General features: G+C 53.2%; 1 protein-coding gene across 6 annotated transcripts in view; it reads left to right on the top strand.

Annotated features, from left to right (window-relative positions):
- Window positions 1-11,284, top strand: part of Dazap1 (DAZ associated protein 1) — a 22,626-nt gene extending 11,342 nt beyond the window's left edge. The window contains exons 5-12 of one of the 6 annotated variants that reach the window (XM_050123427.1): window positions 617-724; window positions 1,332-1,380; window positions 4,004-4,086; window positions 6,066-6,219; window positions 7,252-7,281; window positions 7,423-7,563; window positions 8,166-8,342; window positions 10,429-11,284. In XM_050123427.1, the coding sequence (XP_049979384.1) occupies window positions 617-724; window positions 1,332-1,380; window positions 4,004-4,086; window positions 6,066-6,219; window positions 7,252-7,281; window positions 7,423-7,563; window positions 8,166-8,342; window positions 10,429-10,601 (915 nt within the window). In that variant the 3' untranslated portion in view covers window positions 10,602-11,284. Of the gene's footprint in view, window positions 1-613; window positions 725-1,331; window positions 1,381-4,003; window positions 4,087-6,065; window positions 6,220-7,251; window positions 7,282-7,422; window positions 7,564-8,165; window positions 8,343-10,425 lie in introns of all 6 variants that reach the window. The other 5 variants (XM_050123423.1, XM_050123426.1, XM_050123422.1 and 2 more) reach the window with 5 other exon arrangements.
- The last annotated feature ends 2,514 nt before the right edge of the window (window positions 11,285-13,798 follow it).

Raw genomic sequence — 13,798 nt, 5'->3', positions numbered from 1 at the left:
TTTTTTTTTTTTTTTTTTTTTTTTAAGACAGGGTTTCTGTGTAGCTTTGGAGGAGCCTGTCCTAGAACTAGCTCTTATAGAGAGGTATATACTTTTAATCTTAGTATTATTGGGAAGCAGAGGCAGGTGGACCTCTTGACTTTACAGTCAGCCTGTTGTACATTCTACATATTGAGTTTCAGGTAGACCAGGACTGCATGGTGAGACTGTCTCCATAATAACAAGTAAAAGCTGTGCAAGGGACAGAGCAAATGATCTGCGTCTGGTGTCCCAGCAGTGGACAGCCCAAGGCAACAGGACTACCATGAGTTGAAGGCCAGCCTGTGTTACATAGTGAGACCATCTCAAAAAGAACAACAAGCTAGGCGGTGGTGGTGTACACTTTTAATCCCAGCACTTGCACTTGGGAGGTAGAAGCAGGTGGATCTTAGTGAGTTTGAGGCCAGGCTGGTCTATAAAGCAAGTTCCAGGACAGCTGGGGCTACAGAGAAAAAGACAAAAAAAAAAAAAAAAAAAAAAAAAAAACCTACAAAACTATGGAAAGGGTTTTGTGGTAGCTAAGCCGTGGGGGAGCGGGCCACCAAAAGTCACTGACCCTCCTCCTCCTCGACAGCAGAAAGGACCCAGGAGCGACAGCAGCAAATCCAACAAGATCTTTGTGGGGGGCATTCCCCACAACTGCGGTGAGACGGAGCTCAGGGAGTACTTCAAGAAGTTCGGAGTGGTGAGCTCTGTGCGCTGCTCTGGCCATCCTGGGCACCTCCCTTGCCATGCCTCCACCCTTACTTCTCCCCATCAGTGTTGCCCTGGGCAGTGGGGAGCTAGCTGTGGCTAGGAGACGTGCTGCCTGTGGGGGTCAGGCAGCTGACCCTAGTGAGACCAGATCCCCTGGACACGTGGACTTGTGCCCACATAGGGTTCTGATGTGGAAACCACTGGCCTCCTGGCGGCACTATTCCACTTGAGCTCTGCCAGAGAGCCTGGAGCTCCTTGTGTGGCCTTTCCTCTGCTCCCTCTGGGTTCTTGAGCTGCTCTGTGGGGCAGATAAGACTGCAGGAGCCTGAGCTGCTAGGCATTGTATGGAGGTGTGATCAGGCAGGCATGACAGCAACCTGGGGACCCTGGGAATGCTTATTACTCTGGGGTGGTGTGTGTCCATCAGGCAGGGCAGGGCATGGCATAGGAAGACTGCCTGGTGTCTCCCAGACCTCGTCCCTCCTGGGCTATGCAACCAGGATCACAGCTGCCTCTCATTTGCCTGGTGCCCTGGGACCTCCTGGAACTGGGGCTGAATAGCTCTGGTGCCTGCATCATCCACCCTTTGTCCGCAGGTCACCGAGGTAGTCATGATCTATGATGCAGAGAAGCAGCGACCTCGAGGTAAGGACTGAACCCGTTCATCCTGACCCATGTCCTCCCCTCAGATGGCAAACTATCTCGCCCTAGACAGGCCAGGGTCGGATGCTACACAGCCAGTGCCATTGGGCCACATGCCAGACAGATCCATGCTTCCCATTCATATCACACTCTGTCCCCGCCTCCCTGTGGGATGGATGTTCTGACCACCTCGCATGAATACCAACACACCGTCTGATTTTAAAGGGCTCAGAACACGGGCTTCTAAGCCCTCATTTGTTCTCGCTGCCCGCGTCTGACTGAGCACTGCCTAGCTCTAGCCAGGCTAAGCAACACCCCTAGACTCCTGCCCTCACTGCCTGCACTCACTCCATGCTGGCCAGGGAGCAGGTGACACCCTCGCTCTCCAGCTCTTTTTTTGTTTTTGTGGCTGTTTGTCCCCCACATTTTTGGTTCAGTGTCCATTTTGGGCCATAGTGCTCCACGGTGCAGGACCTCCACCTCCCCCAGCCCTCGCTGCCTTGTATTGTATGTCCCTCCCTCGGCTCACAGTCTCCATTCACCTGTCCCCTCAGCAAAGGCGCCCATGGCGCCACCACTCGGGAGCATAGTTTGCCATTTGAGCCTCCTCCACTCGTCCAGGACGCACTGCTCACTCGTGTGGTTTAGCTGTTAAGTCTTAGTCTTAATTTACGGTAGACATACATGCTTAATGACGTACGTAGTATCATAGAATACGGTACCGTTAAGTAAGCTGTCTCCTCTCTCTGTGATTGTCTGTGATTAACGATGTCTCTCTAGATCTCTCTCCAGGTGCTAAGTTAAGTCACACAGGTACAGGCCCGCCCGCAGTCAGAGGACGGAGCGGCTTTGCTCCCGTGGGGTGTAAACGAAGTTTCAGTGTGTTTGTCCCGCTGCTGCCTCTGACACAGCGTTGTAGACAGCCTGTCCCGGCTTCTCCCCCACGACCCACGGCCTCTTGCACTGTGCCTGGACCCAGCCAGCCCGGTGGCTTCAGACACTCCCGCCGTTTGAGAGAATGTCAACTTTTCAAATGTCTTCATCACTATGTTGTGTTCCAAATGCCTCCTCTGACTTTGTGAAGCCTCGGTGTGCGGGACTCTAAGGGCAGCTCCTAGGCGCTCCCGCCCATGGCTGGCACAGCTGCCGCCGCCCTCCTGCCACCCTCACCTGGCCTGGCCAGACCCAGCTAGTGTTGCTGGCCTGTGCTGGAGGGGCAGCAGGAGCTGGGCCAAGAGCTTTGGGGCTGGCATGTGGGCCTATGTCCCTGGGGGCTTGGAAGTGTCCCAGTGGGTGGCAGATAGAAGTGGTTGGGTTAGCAGGGCCCTATAGCACCTCTTCTCTTTCTTGGCTTTGCTGGCTCCTCCAGGATCTTGGTGGGTCTCAGTGTTCCTCTTCCTTCCTGTTCCGTGTCTGCTGACTTCAGATAGCAGGCTGTCTTGTCCCTGCAGATCTCTTGGTCCCCAAGAACCCTGTCTGTAGTCTCCTTTACTCTCCTCTGTCCTCTGTCCCTGGTCTCATCTCTTCAGCCTCCAGCTCCTATAAACTCTACCTTTACCGTTCCATCTGGCTTCTCTCGTGCCCTGATACCGTCTGTGTAGGACAGCAGGAGCCCCTAGCCCCATCTGCCCTCCTCTCCCATGTCACCTCTGTCCCTCAGCCCCATTTTCCTGTCTCCATCTCTTTCCCCCCATGTCCACATAGGGCTGTTTCCCTGTTTGAGCTGCAGTGTCCCATCTGATCAGTTGTGGTTCTGTCCCAAGCCACTCCTTCCCAGCTCCCTGTCCTGCCCAGGGTCCCTAGTCACTCAACCTTCTGCCTCTGCTGTGAAGTTCTCTTGGAGCCTTTGGCACTTCTGTCTTGAGCCTCCTACACCCTTTGTTCCCCGAGGTCTCTGGGCCTGAGCGCCGCATGAGATGCTAGAACCAAAGGCCCTGTCCTTCCTGCCCCTAGCCGGGTGACCGCGCTTGCCCAGACCAACCAAACTTCGTTTATACTGCCACTTTCTTGTGTTTGGGAAATGCTAAATTTTTTTTCCTTTGAAATTTTTTTCTTTTTCTTTTTTTTTCTTTTTTTCTTTTTTTCCTTTTTTTTTTTTTTTTAATGACACCATGCCTCTTGCTGTTGCTGCTGACAGCAGAATTTGACCTGCTGGAACCCGTTGTGGCCTGTATCTTTGTGTATTACCTGTATTTACCTATATCATATGTGCGTAGAGGAGTAGGACTGTTAGACACAGGACTCCGCGGCTTAGCCAACAGTGTTGGGTAAGCCTGGCGAGGCGCTATAGGAACTGCACTCGGTACCGCCTAGAACAGCGGGGGCTGCTGTGAGCACTAGCTGCGAAGCCAATTGCAAACCCCGGGGGAGAAGCTGGGTTTCAGAAAAACCAGAGCACACCACATGTCCCCCATTGCCTCCCAGGCACCCCGATTCCCGTGGCCACACTCAGCCCGGAGAAGGGTGAATGTCACCCATTGTCCCCAGTCCCATGTGGGCCATGGCCCCTCTGCACACAGGCTTTGTCTGAAACCCAGTTCGACCCCGCGGCCGCCCTGATACTGTTCATCATCCTGTTTTGTGTCACACGCCCTGCTACCTTGATTCACTCTTCGTCGTTGGCTAGGTTTTGGATTTATTACTTTCGAGGACGAACAATCAGTGGACCAGGCTGTCAACATGCATTTTCACGACATCATGGGCAAAAAAGTGTGTAGTTGTAGTTTTATTTTACCTTAAGACCAAGCCAAGCCTTAGGCAATGAGGGGTTTCACTGGAAAGTGGGTACTCCCCAGCAGGACATCTGTGGGGCACTGCCCCTGGATGGGGGGGGATGGGATAGAGGGTGGGGCCCTGGGAGGTGGGCCACCTTCAGTGAGACCCTAGTGTTGCCTCAGGCTCGGTTTCCATGACCACTCCTTCAGATGTGGCCCAGCCCCTTGTGTAACAGTGACCTTAATGTGATGAGCAGGGACCTCCACAGGCCGAGGTCCAGCTCCAAACTGAGCGTACTGAAACATCCTGAAGGATTGGTTTTCTATCGGGTCACTTACTGTGAAACTCCGGGACCAGCCACATGCTCTGATAGCACTTAACCACGTGCAGTCAAGTGACCTTTGGTGCTCCATCTTCATACTGTGTTGCTGCCAGAGTGGGCAGGGCGGGCCCAGGGCCTCCCGAGACCCCAGGCCTCGGATCTCTCTAGCCGCATGCTCAGGGTTTCGTCCAGCCCTCATGAAGGCTACTCTAGCCACCTTAGCATGCATGATTGCCCTGGCTATGTCTGGCCCTAGTTCTGAAACTAGATCTACCTGCCACTCCTGTGGCTGCCTGTGCTAGAACCAAGGACAGAGGGACAGGGACATCTCTTGTTCTGGGACCGTGCAGCAGCCCAGGTTGTGGCCTACAGGCTCTGTTTATCCTGGATAGACACTGATGAGATGGGACAGCCCTGTTCTGACACCCCAGCATGCAGCCTGGAGGGCAGAGTGGCTGCCAGCAGTTCGAGGGGCTGTCTGTGTGACTGTGGTCGAGGGTCCCGGGACAGTTGCAGTTTAGAGAGGACTGTGCAGTGCCACCCTACCCCCAGGTCCCTTCCCTTAAAGACCCCAGCTGACCTTTACTGGTCGCTGCAGCCCCTGGCAGACTCCAGGTGCCTGGACCTGGGCCTGCATGGTGTTTAAACTCCAGACTGAGCAGATGCAGCCCAAGTTCCTCCAGTCTTGGACACACACTGCTCTGTAAGCGGGACAAGTCCCCGGGGGCTGCAGGGGCTCGTTAACTCCGAGCTCTGATCCTGCTCTCACTGCCTCAGCTTACGGCATCTGCTGCCCACCAAGTTCCCACCACTGGGACCACCTTTGGGTGCTGGAGGGGGTGAGGGTGGGGCTGTGCTGAGTGTTCCTTCCTGCCCTAGGACCCTACCAGAGCCTCTGGGCCTAGCCCTGGTGACAGGCAGCCTGGGTAGGGCTGTTGAGTCATCAGTGAGCCCTCAGAAGGGAGTGAGGTCCCCTTGCAGCCTGGCTAAGTAGGTCAGACACCAGCTTCTGCTAGGGTCCCTATCTGCTCTCCCTGCTGAGCCAGGACTGGGCTGCTGCCAAACACAGTATGAAGGTTGCTTACTGATCCCTATGTCCATTTTATTGCATGTTTGTTGACTTTTTGTTAGCTGTACCGTAAGGCTCTTACATCCATCCCCTCTGACATTCCTCTGAGTTAACTGAGATTCTTTAAGCATTAGCCTGGGGAAGGTAAGTCTTTATCTTCCACTAGACATTTTAAATAATTGAATCAAAGCCAGCGTGTTTCTCAGGTATGCAAGGGGGGCGGCGGGTGGAAGGAGAACGCCTGTTGTAAGCGGGGTACCCCTCAGTGCCCCTCCTTGGCTGTCTCCCAAGGGTTCTTGGTCTCCTGCTGCTTGCAGTGGGGGGCACAGGGCATCTTCCAGATGCATCCGCTGTACCTGAGAAACATTTTTTATACAAAGAAATTAAAGAGCAAACTTTTTCTTTTTTTTTTTCTTTTTTTTCCTTTTTTTTAAAGAAAGAAACCTACTGGCCTAAGTAAGCTTTATATTAAGTACTCACTTTAAGTCGTAAGGTGTTAAGTGTAGTCATAAGTCACCATGGGTGTCTGAAGGGCAGGGGTACCGCTGTGACTTCTCCCTAAAGTGTACTTGATTTATTTAGGTGGAGGTTAAACGAGCTGAACCTCGGGACAGCAAAAACCAAGCACCAGGACAGCCAGGAGCCAGCCAGTGGGGCAGCCGCGTGGCACCCAGTGCAGCCAACGGCTGGGCAGGACAGCCCCCCCCCACATGGCAGCAAGGTTATGGCCCACAAGGTAAGGCTGGGACTCCACTGAGACACAGACCTGGTTTTGTCCCTACTAGGGCATCCTGGAAGTGGTGGCTGCCTCCCTGTCCCATAGTGGTGGGACTAGCCCCACCGTGGAAGCTGCTGCCCACGAGCTCAGGCTACAGGAAGGCTCGAGGGCTGGTAGGCACATGAGATGGTTGTTGAGTTGTCCTTTGAGGGCCATGGGGCGTCATTTTGGCCAAGTGTGTCACTACTTCTGCCTAGTTCCTAGCTGCAATAAACACAGGAGCCTGGCAGTAGCTGCCTGGGGTACCCAAGTGTACAGAGGGCCCCTCTATTTTCTAGAATTTTCCTATTTGACCTAGGTAGAACATGAAACTTTTTTCCCCTTGGTGATAGAAGTGAACTCAAGTCACAGGCTAAATTGTTGCTTACTGCTCACCATAGCCAGCGGGGCAATTTCCTTTGTGAACTTTCCAGCCTTCCTGCCTCAGTCTTAAAGGGCCAGGAAGACAGGCATCCACCAACCATCCCACCAAACCTCTGTGTGGGTGATGCAGGCCCCTGGCCACCCTGTGTTCTCTCATGAGGGCCTGCAGGTGGTTCATTCCCTCTACTGCTAAGTGTGTGCAGCCTCCCAGTGCCTGGCCAGTGCCCATTGGCAGTGGTGTGGGGAGGCCTTCATCTGGAAGACTCTAGCTGGTGTTGCCAGGATTGGATCACTGTGTCTGAGTGCTGAACACCAAGGGACTCCATCTATGGTATTTTCCTTGTTGTTCTTAGAAGAGTAACTTTTTTGGAAGAATTTGCTCTGGCTGACATTTTTGAGGCACAGGGCTACCCTGGCAGAGCAGGCATGGTAATGGGCTGTAAGCGGAGAACCGTGAACCTAGTGTTTGGCTCCTGCTCCTTTCTTATTGGGTCAACACCCCAGCCATGGATGGACTTCCCTCCTTTCTCACTCTGGACAAACTTGTGCATATGCCTAGGCGTTTCTGGGCAGCACCAAGAGAAGTTGCTTTGGCAACTGACGCCTTCTTTTTTGTTTTCTGTCTAGGAATGTGGGTGCCAGCAGGACAGGCCATTGGTGAGTCAAGTGTAAGGGGTCAGGTGCACACCGTAGAATTGTCACTGTGTGTGCACTGGGGACTAGTGCTGGGAGGAGACTATGGATCTGGACTGTGCCAGACGGCCCACCTGGCCTATCCTTACCCACTCTGTTTTGCAGGTGGCTACGGCCCACCCCCTGCGGGCAGAGGAGCCCCGCCCCCGCCCCCACCCTTCACATCCTACATTGTATCTACACCGCCTGGAGGCTTCCCCCCACCACAGGGCTTCCCACAGGGCTATGGCGCCCCGCCACAATTCAGTGAGTGCTACCCCAACATGCCAGCTGTCACCTCATCCTGCTGGGTAGAGTGGCCACACTCTGCATTCGTCTCCCACGGCTGGCTGAGTTCATGGGAAGTTTCTTGCATGCAGGCTTGGGCCAGTGGTGTGTAGGGACCGGGCAGTCAGTGTGTAGTAGAACTCTGGAAAGGAGCTGACCCAGGCCATCCCTGTTATTCCCATTGGGCATTTACTAATGAGACCAGCAGCCCACATTGCCCCAGGCAGAACAGTTGGCCTGGGGCCAGCTTGCCTGTCCAGCCTGGCCTGGACCTGGAAGATGGAGCCAGCTCAGGCCTACCTCCTGAGCAGACTGATGGCGTGATCCCAGCAGTTGTTTTCTTTGTGGTGCTGGGGTGGAGGCTGGGACCTCTTGGAGCTAGGCAGGCATTCAGCAAGGAGCTGCACCCTGGCTCTGGTGATGGCTAGCTCTAGCATCCTGCCTGCGTACAGTCTAGCCTGGTGCTCTAGTCTCAGTCTGCCCTGCTGAGATGTCTGCTAGTGTTCTTGGTGGCCACTCGGACCCGTACTCAGGTCTGCAGCTGTTCCAGCTGTTCGTGCCTTTCTCTCCGATCCCTACAGGTTTTGGCTATGGGCCTCCGCCCCCACCTCCTGATCAGTTCGCCCCTCCAGGGGTCCCTCCTCCACCTGCTACCCCAGGAGCTGCCCCACTGGCTTTCCCGCCACCTCCGTCTCAGGCAGCCCCTGACATGAGCAAACCCCCAACAGCCCAGCCGGACTTCCCCTATGGTCAGTATGGTAAGTGGGTGTGGCTGGCCGCTCCCAGGATGGGCAGGAGCAGGAGAGGTCACCAGACTGGATTCTGGGATGCTGTACTCCATTTTATATCTCTGTGGGGCTATGGGCTCCCGGAAGTCCTGTTGAGCCCTGCCTTGGTCAGGATTACCCTGGGCTCTACCTTCTGTAGCTGTCTTCTGGAAGAGCCTCTTTGGTGCAGTCACCAAAGCAGTCTCTGGTGTGTGGGCAGTTGGGGTGGCCTCACTTGAGTGCCGTGTGTGCGTCTATGGGCCCAGCGCCAGAGCCAGCCTTGCCTTGGTCAGGTGGGATGAGTGACCCAGCAATGGCAGGGAGTGGCCAGTTTCTGCAATGTCAGCTTCTTGTGGCACTGGGACCTTCTGGTGGGTGACTCAGGTTCCTGTGGAAGGTGGCTTTGTCCTGCTTCAGCCTGTCTCACCCCAGTATAGGTGCCCCCTTCTCACCAGGCTTCTGTGCTGTACACAAGTGGGCTTCTGTCCTGGGTTCGAATCCACACTCTTACACAGGCTAGGCATGTGTTCCTTGGAGTGACAGCCTCAGACTTAGCTTTGTGTTATGTGTGCATGCATGTACCATGGCATGTGTGGGCAGTAGGGCTACCTTGGAGTTGGTTCTCTTGTCATGTGTTAAGGAATGGAGCTCTGGCAGCAAACACCTCACAACGGTATTGCCCTCCCTTGTTTTTTTTTTTTTTTTGTTTGTTTGTTTGTTTGTGATAAGAGTTTCCCTTTTACCCTACTAGCACAGGTTGGCCTTGAACTCAACCACACCCAGGTTCGTGGGCTGTTTTTGTTTTTTGTTTGGTGGTTTTGTTTTGTTTTTGAGTCGCGTCTCAACTAAGTAGCCTGGCTGGCCTTAAACTCAGAGACACCTCCCAAGAGCTGGAATTGAAAGTATATACCTCTGCTCCTGTTTTTATAGAAGGAAATTTTCTTTTTAAGAATTATTTTCTTTCTTTTTTTTTTTTTTAAAGATTTATTTATTAAGTATACAGTGGTCTGCCTGCATATGTCCCTGCAGGCCAGAAGAGGGCAGAATATTTCAATACAGATGGTTGTGAGCCACTATGTGGTTGCTGGGAATTGAACTCAGGACCTTTGGAAGTGAAGCCAGTTCTCTTAACCTCTGAGCCATCTCTCCAGCCCTTTAAGAATTATTTTATTTGCTGTGTGTTTGGGTGAGTTTATATGTACCTCGTGAGGCCAGAAAGAGGCATCCTCTCTGAAAACTGGAGTTGGTTACAGCGTGGACTGTGCCCCTGCTCCTGTCCAGATCTTTCCATCCCTGCTCTGGCCTGCTTGGGTCACACAGCTGACCCCTGGAGCGAGTGCTGCTGTGCTGTGGCCCTGGGCTGTGCCTGCAAGCTGAGCTCTGAGCCAGGTCTCCAGGTTGCTTTCACTTGCTTGTTGTGGGGGAGGTGTGGCCTTCCTCCTACTTCCCCTGTCTCTGGGCATTTAAGGTCAACCATCCACAGGCCAGAGCCAGTGGTGCCTGGGTCCTGCTTGCTGCTGCCCTGGATGGAGTGGCCTGCATGTAGGTGGCTTTGCACACTGGCCAGGCAGGCAGGAAATGGTGTCATTCCCATTGAGCCAGGAGCTTGGCTTAAAGTGTTCTTGGGAGGGTAGGCTGGACCCCAAAACTGCGCTGTCCTGGTTCTGACACACTGTCAGTTCAGGTTGCGTCTGCTCTGTGGGCCTAATTCTTTTTCTTTTTTTTTTTTTTTTTGGGGGGGGGTCTTTTGAGACAGGGTTTCTCTGTAGCTTTGGAGCCTGTCCTGGATCTAGCTCTTGTAGACCAGGGTGGCCTCACACTCACAGAGATCCGCCTGCCTCCCGAGTACTGGGAGGTGGCCCCACCATCGCCTGGGGAGAGGGCCTGAGCATTCTTTGAGTGCCCCAGTTCTGACTTAACGTGTGGGGTGCATCGGGACTGGGTGATAGGCCACCCTCAGACCCCAGGATTGAACATCCAGCCCCCCTCTCCTTGAGACAGGGATGGATGCTCTGGAAGAAGCATGGGGTGGGTCTCTGTCCCCTGATCCTAGGCTAAGCAGCCTCTCTCCCAGCAGGTTACGGGCAGGACTTGAGTGGCTTCGGCCAGGGCTTCTCGGATCCCAGCCAGCAGCCACCCTCCTATGGGGGCCCCTCGGTGCCAGGCTCAGGGGGTCCCCCTGCTGGTGGCAGCGGCTTCGGACGCGGGCAGAACCACAACGTGCAGGGCTTCCACCCCTACCGGCGCTAGTGCAGGATCCAGAACTGGTGAACTCGTGACAATCACACACTCGGAGCAAAATAAACGACCACTCGACCTGGGGGGGGAGGGGGAGCTGCAAAGGCCGCATCTGGACTGAGGTTTTAAATATATTTCTTTTCTCTGACCCATCAGCACAATAAAAACACGTCACTGGTTCAACAACAGGGTTTAAAAAACGCCTTCAGCTTTAATTCAGAATTTCAGGTTTCTTTTTCTTTTTTTTCTTTCTTTTTTCCTTTTTGAGATTATTTTCCTGAGCCTTTTGTTTTACCGTATATTGTAAACTTTTATGTTAAAGAAAAAATATACATTTACAAATTGTGAGATTTTTAAGAGAAATTTTCTACGATGTATACTGGCTTATTTTTTAATTTAAAGCAGAGTTCGGGTGTGGGAAGTGGGGGCCCTAGCTCCCGCCGGCGCGGGCTGGGGCACGGGCATAGACTACTGCGTGCATTTGGTTTTTTGTTCATTCCTTGCTTTGAGCGGCTTGTGTGGCTGTAGGTGCCACGGGGCTCCTGGCCCAGGTGGCAGTGCTGACGTCACAGGTGGCCTGAGCCCCACACGGTGGCAGGCATGGCCTTGCTGGAGGTCCCTCAGCCGGGCTCAGGTTCCCATTGACCAGTTTGACCCAGTTTGAATAAAGCAGCGTGTTTGGATCAGAACTTGAATGGTGTCTGCTGTGTCTGTAACTCTGGCTTGTTTCCCTCTGTCCTCTGTGCACTTTGGAGGGCCTGTGAGTACCAGTTGGCAGGACCTGCCCCATTAAAGGTAAGCGCAGAATGCAGGAGACAGGGTTGGTTACTTGGAGTCCCATTTTTGGCCTTGATGTGACATCCACCACAATTTATTTTGGTGTGGGGAGGGGCTTGTACCAAGGTGTGCTTGTGGAGGTCAGAGGGCATGTCAGAGCTCGCTGGGTTCTTCATCTGTGAGAAGTGCATTACTCTTTGAACCTTTTTACTGGCCCTAAGTTTATCTACCCTTAATGTGTGTGGGTGTCAGTCTGCCCTCTGCATACAGTGCATACAGTCCCACAGTGGCCTGGGATTGGAGTTAGAGACGGCTGAGAGCCTCCGTGTGAGTGGTGAGAATTGAACCCAGGTCCTCTAGAAGTGCACCAGGTGCTATCCGCTGGGCTATCTCTACCCTTAAGTACACCTTTTAAAAAAAAAAAGTTGGGTGGGGGGGGGGGGGGGGGGCTGGAGAGATGGCTCAGAGGTTAAGAGCATTGCCTGCTCTTCCAAAGGTCCTGAGTTCAATTCCCAGCAACCACATGGTGGCTCACAACCATCTGTAATGAGGTCTGGTGCCCTCTTCTGGCCTGCAGGCATACACGCACAGACAGAATATTGTATACATAATAATATAAATTATTTAAAAAAAATGAAGCCGGGTGGCGGTGGTGCACGCCTTTAATCCCAGCACCTGGGAGGCAGAGGCAGGCAGATGTCTGAATTCCATTCAAAGCCAACCTGGTCCACACTGTGTGAGACCCTGTCTCAAAGGAACTAGATAGTGCTATATAGGAGGTTCCTTGGGGCTGGGCAGTGGTGGTACACACCTTTAATCCCAGCAGGGACAGGTGGATTCCTGTGAGTTCTAGAAAGAAGTTCCTCAGTTAAAAGCAGTTGTCCCTCTTGTAGAGGGACCCAGGTTCAATCCTCAGCATGCACATAGTTAGCTCACAACCATCCGTAACTTCCTCCAGGGGGGGGATCTTGTGCCTTTTGGGTCCTGTGGGTACCACACACAGGTGGTGCGGAGATGTCCATGCGACAGAACACTCACACATACAAGATAAAGATTAAGCTAAGTGGCAGGTGGTCTTGGTGCAGGCCTTGACTACCAGCAGTGGCAGGTGGATCTGTAAGTTCGAGATCTACAGAGCGAGAGTTCCAGGACAGCCAGGGCTACGCAGAGAAACCCTGTCTCAAATAACAATCTGTCTGTGGCTGAAGGGGGGGAGGGGGAGGCTGGAGAGATGACTCAGTGGTTAAGAGAACTGGCTGTTCTTCCAGAAGTCCAGAGTTCAATTCCCAGCAACCACATGGCAGATCACAACCATATGTAATGAGATCTGGTGCCCTCTTCTGGCCAGCAGGTGTGTACAGCGTCTTCAGCTCCAGGTGATGTGGCCCCAGGGCCAGCATTCCTGTGCACTAACAGGCGTGCACACACACCCTGCACACACACCCTGTAGATAAAGTGATTAAATACCCAGGAAAGACCCTGTCACAGCGTAGTTAGGCAGGGCTTGGGGTGCAGGCCCATTTCCATGGACTCCATGACAACCACACCATGGTCCCCTGTCATACTGTCACTGTACCCAGGCTGGCATCTCCCATCCCTGCTTGTTCTTTTTTTCTTCAGAGGCAGGGTTTCTCTGAAGTTTTTGGTGCCTGTCCTGGAACTAGCTCTTATAGACCAGGCTGGTCTCGAACTCACAGAGATCCGCCTGCCTCTGCCTCCCGAGTGCTGGGATTAAAGGCGTGCCCGGCTCCCTGCTTGTTCTTTACACAAGTGTTTTTGTTCTTGTTTCCTACAGTTACCTGCTCCTTTTATGTTAATTGTAGATTTTTTTTTTTTTTTTTGTGACGTGGTTTCTTGGAACTCATTCTGTAGACCGGGCTGACTTGGAACTCGAGATCTACCTGCTTCTGCCTCTCAAGTGCTGGGATTAAAGGCGTGTGCCACCAAAACTGCTTTAGGCAGGGTCTCTCAGTCAAATCCAGAAGAGGCTGATTTTTCTAATTGTGCTTGCCAACTTGCTGTGGGGAGTCTGGCTCCACCTCCCAGGAGGAGTTGGAGGCAGCCTCCAAGCTCACACTGAACGTTGCCCTAACAGGGGCCCTAAGCACTAAGGTATTTCCCCTGCCTGAGGTAGAACTCAGAGATCCACCTGCCTCTGTCGAGTGCTGGGATAATAGGTTTGTGCTTATTTGTCTTAAGACAGGGTTTCACAGATTGGGCGGTGGTGGTGCACGCCTTTAATTCTGGGTTTGACTGAGAGACCCCCCCCCCAACTGCCTTCAAACTTGCAGGACTAAGTAGGTGGGACAAAGGGTATTGGTCGCCCCCCAGGGCTAGTTCCCTTTGTTTTGCTAACAGTCCTGGCCGTGCACTAAGCCAGTATTTTACTTTGGAAGTTTTCTTTAAATGTGGGAGTTGTGAGAGAAGCCAGA

This window comes from Alexandromys fortis, unplaced genomic scaffold (assembly GCF_014885135.2).
Source record: "Alexandromys fortis isolate MF-2015 unplaced genomic scaffold, M_Fortis_MF-2015_v1.1 scaffold_221, whole genome shotgun sequence".
NCBI lineage: Eukaryota > Metazoa > Chordata > Mammalia > Rodentia > Cricetidae > Alexandromys > Alexandromys fortis.
Note: the sequence above shows the minus strand (reverse complement) of the source record. Positions and strands in the feature narration are given on the sequence as shown.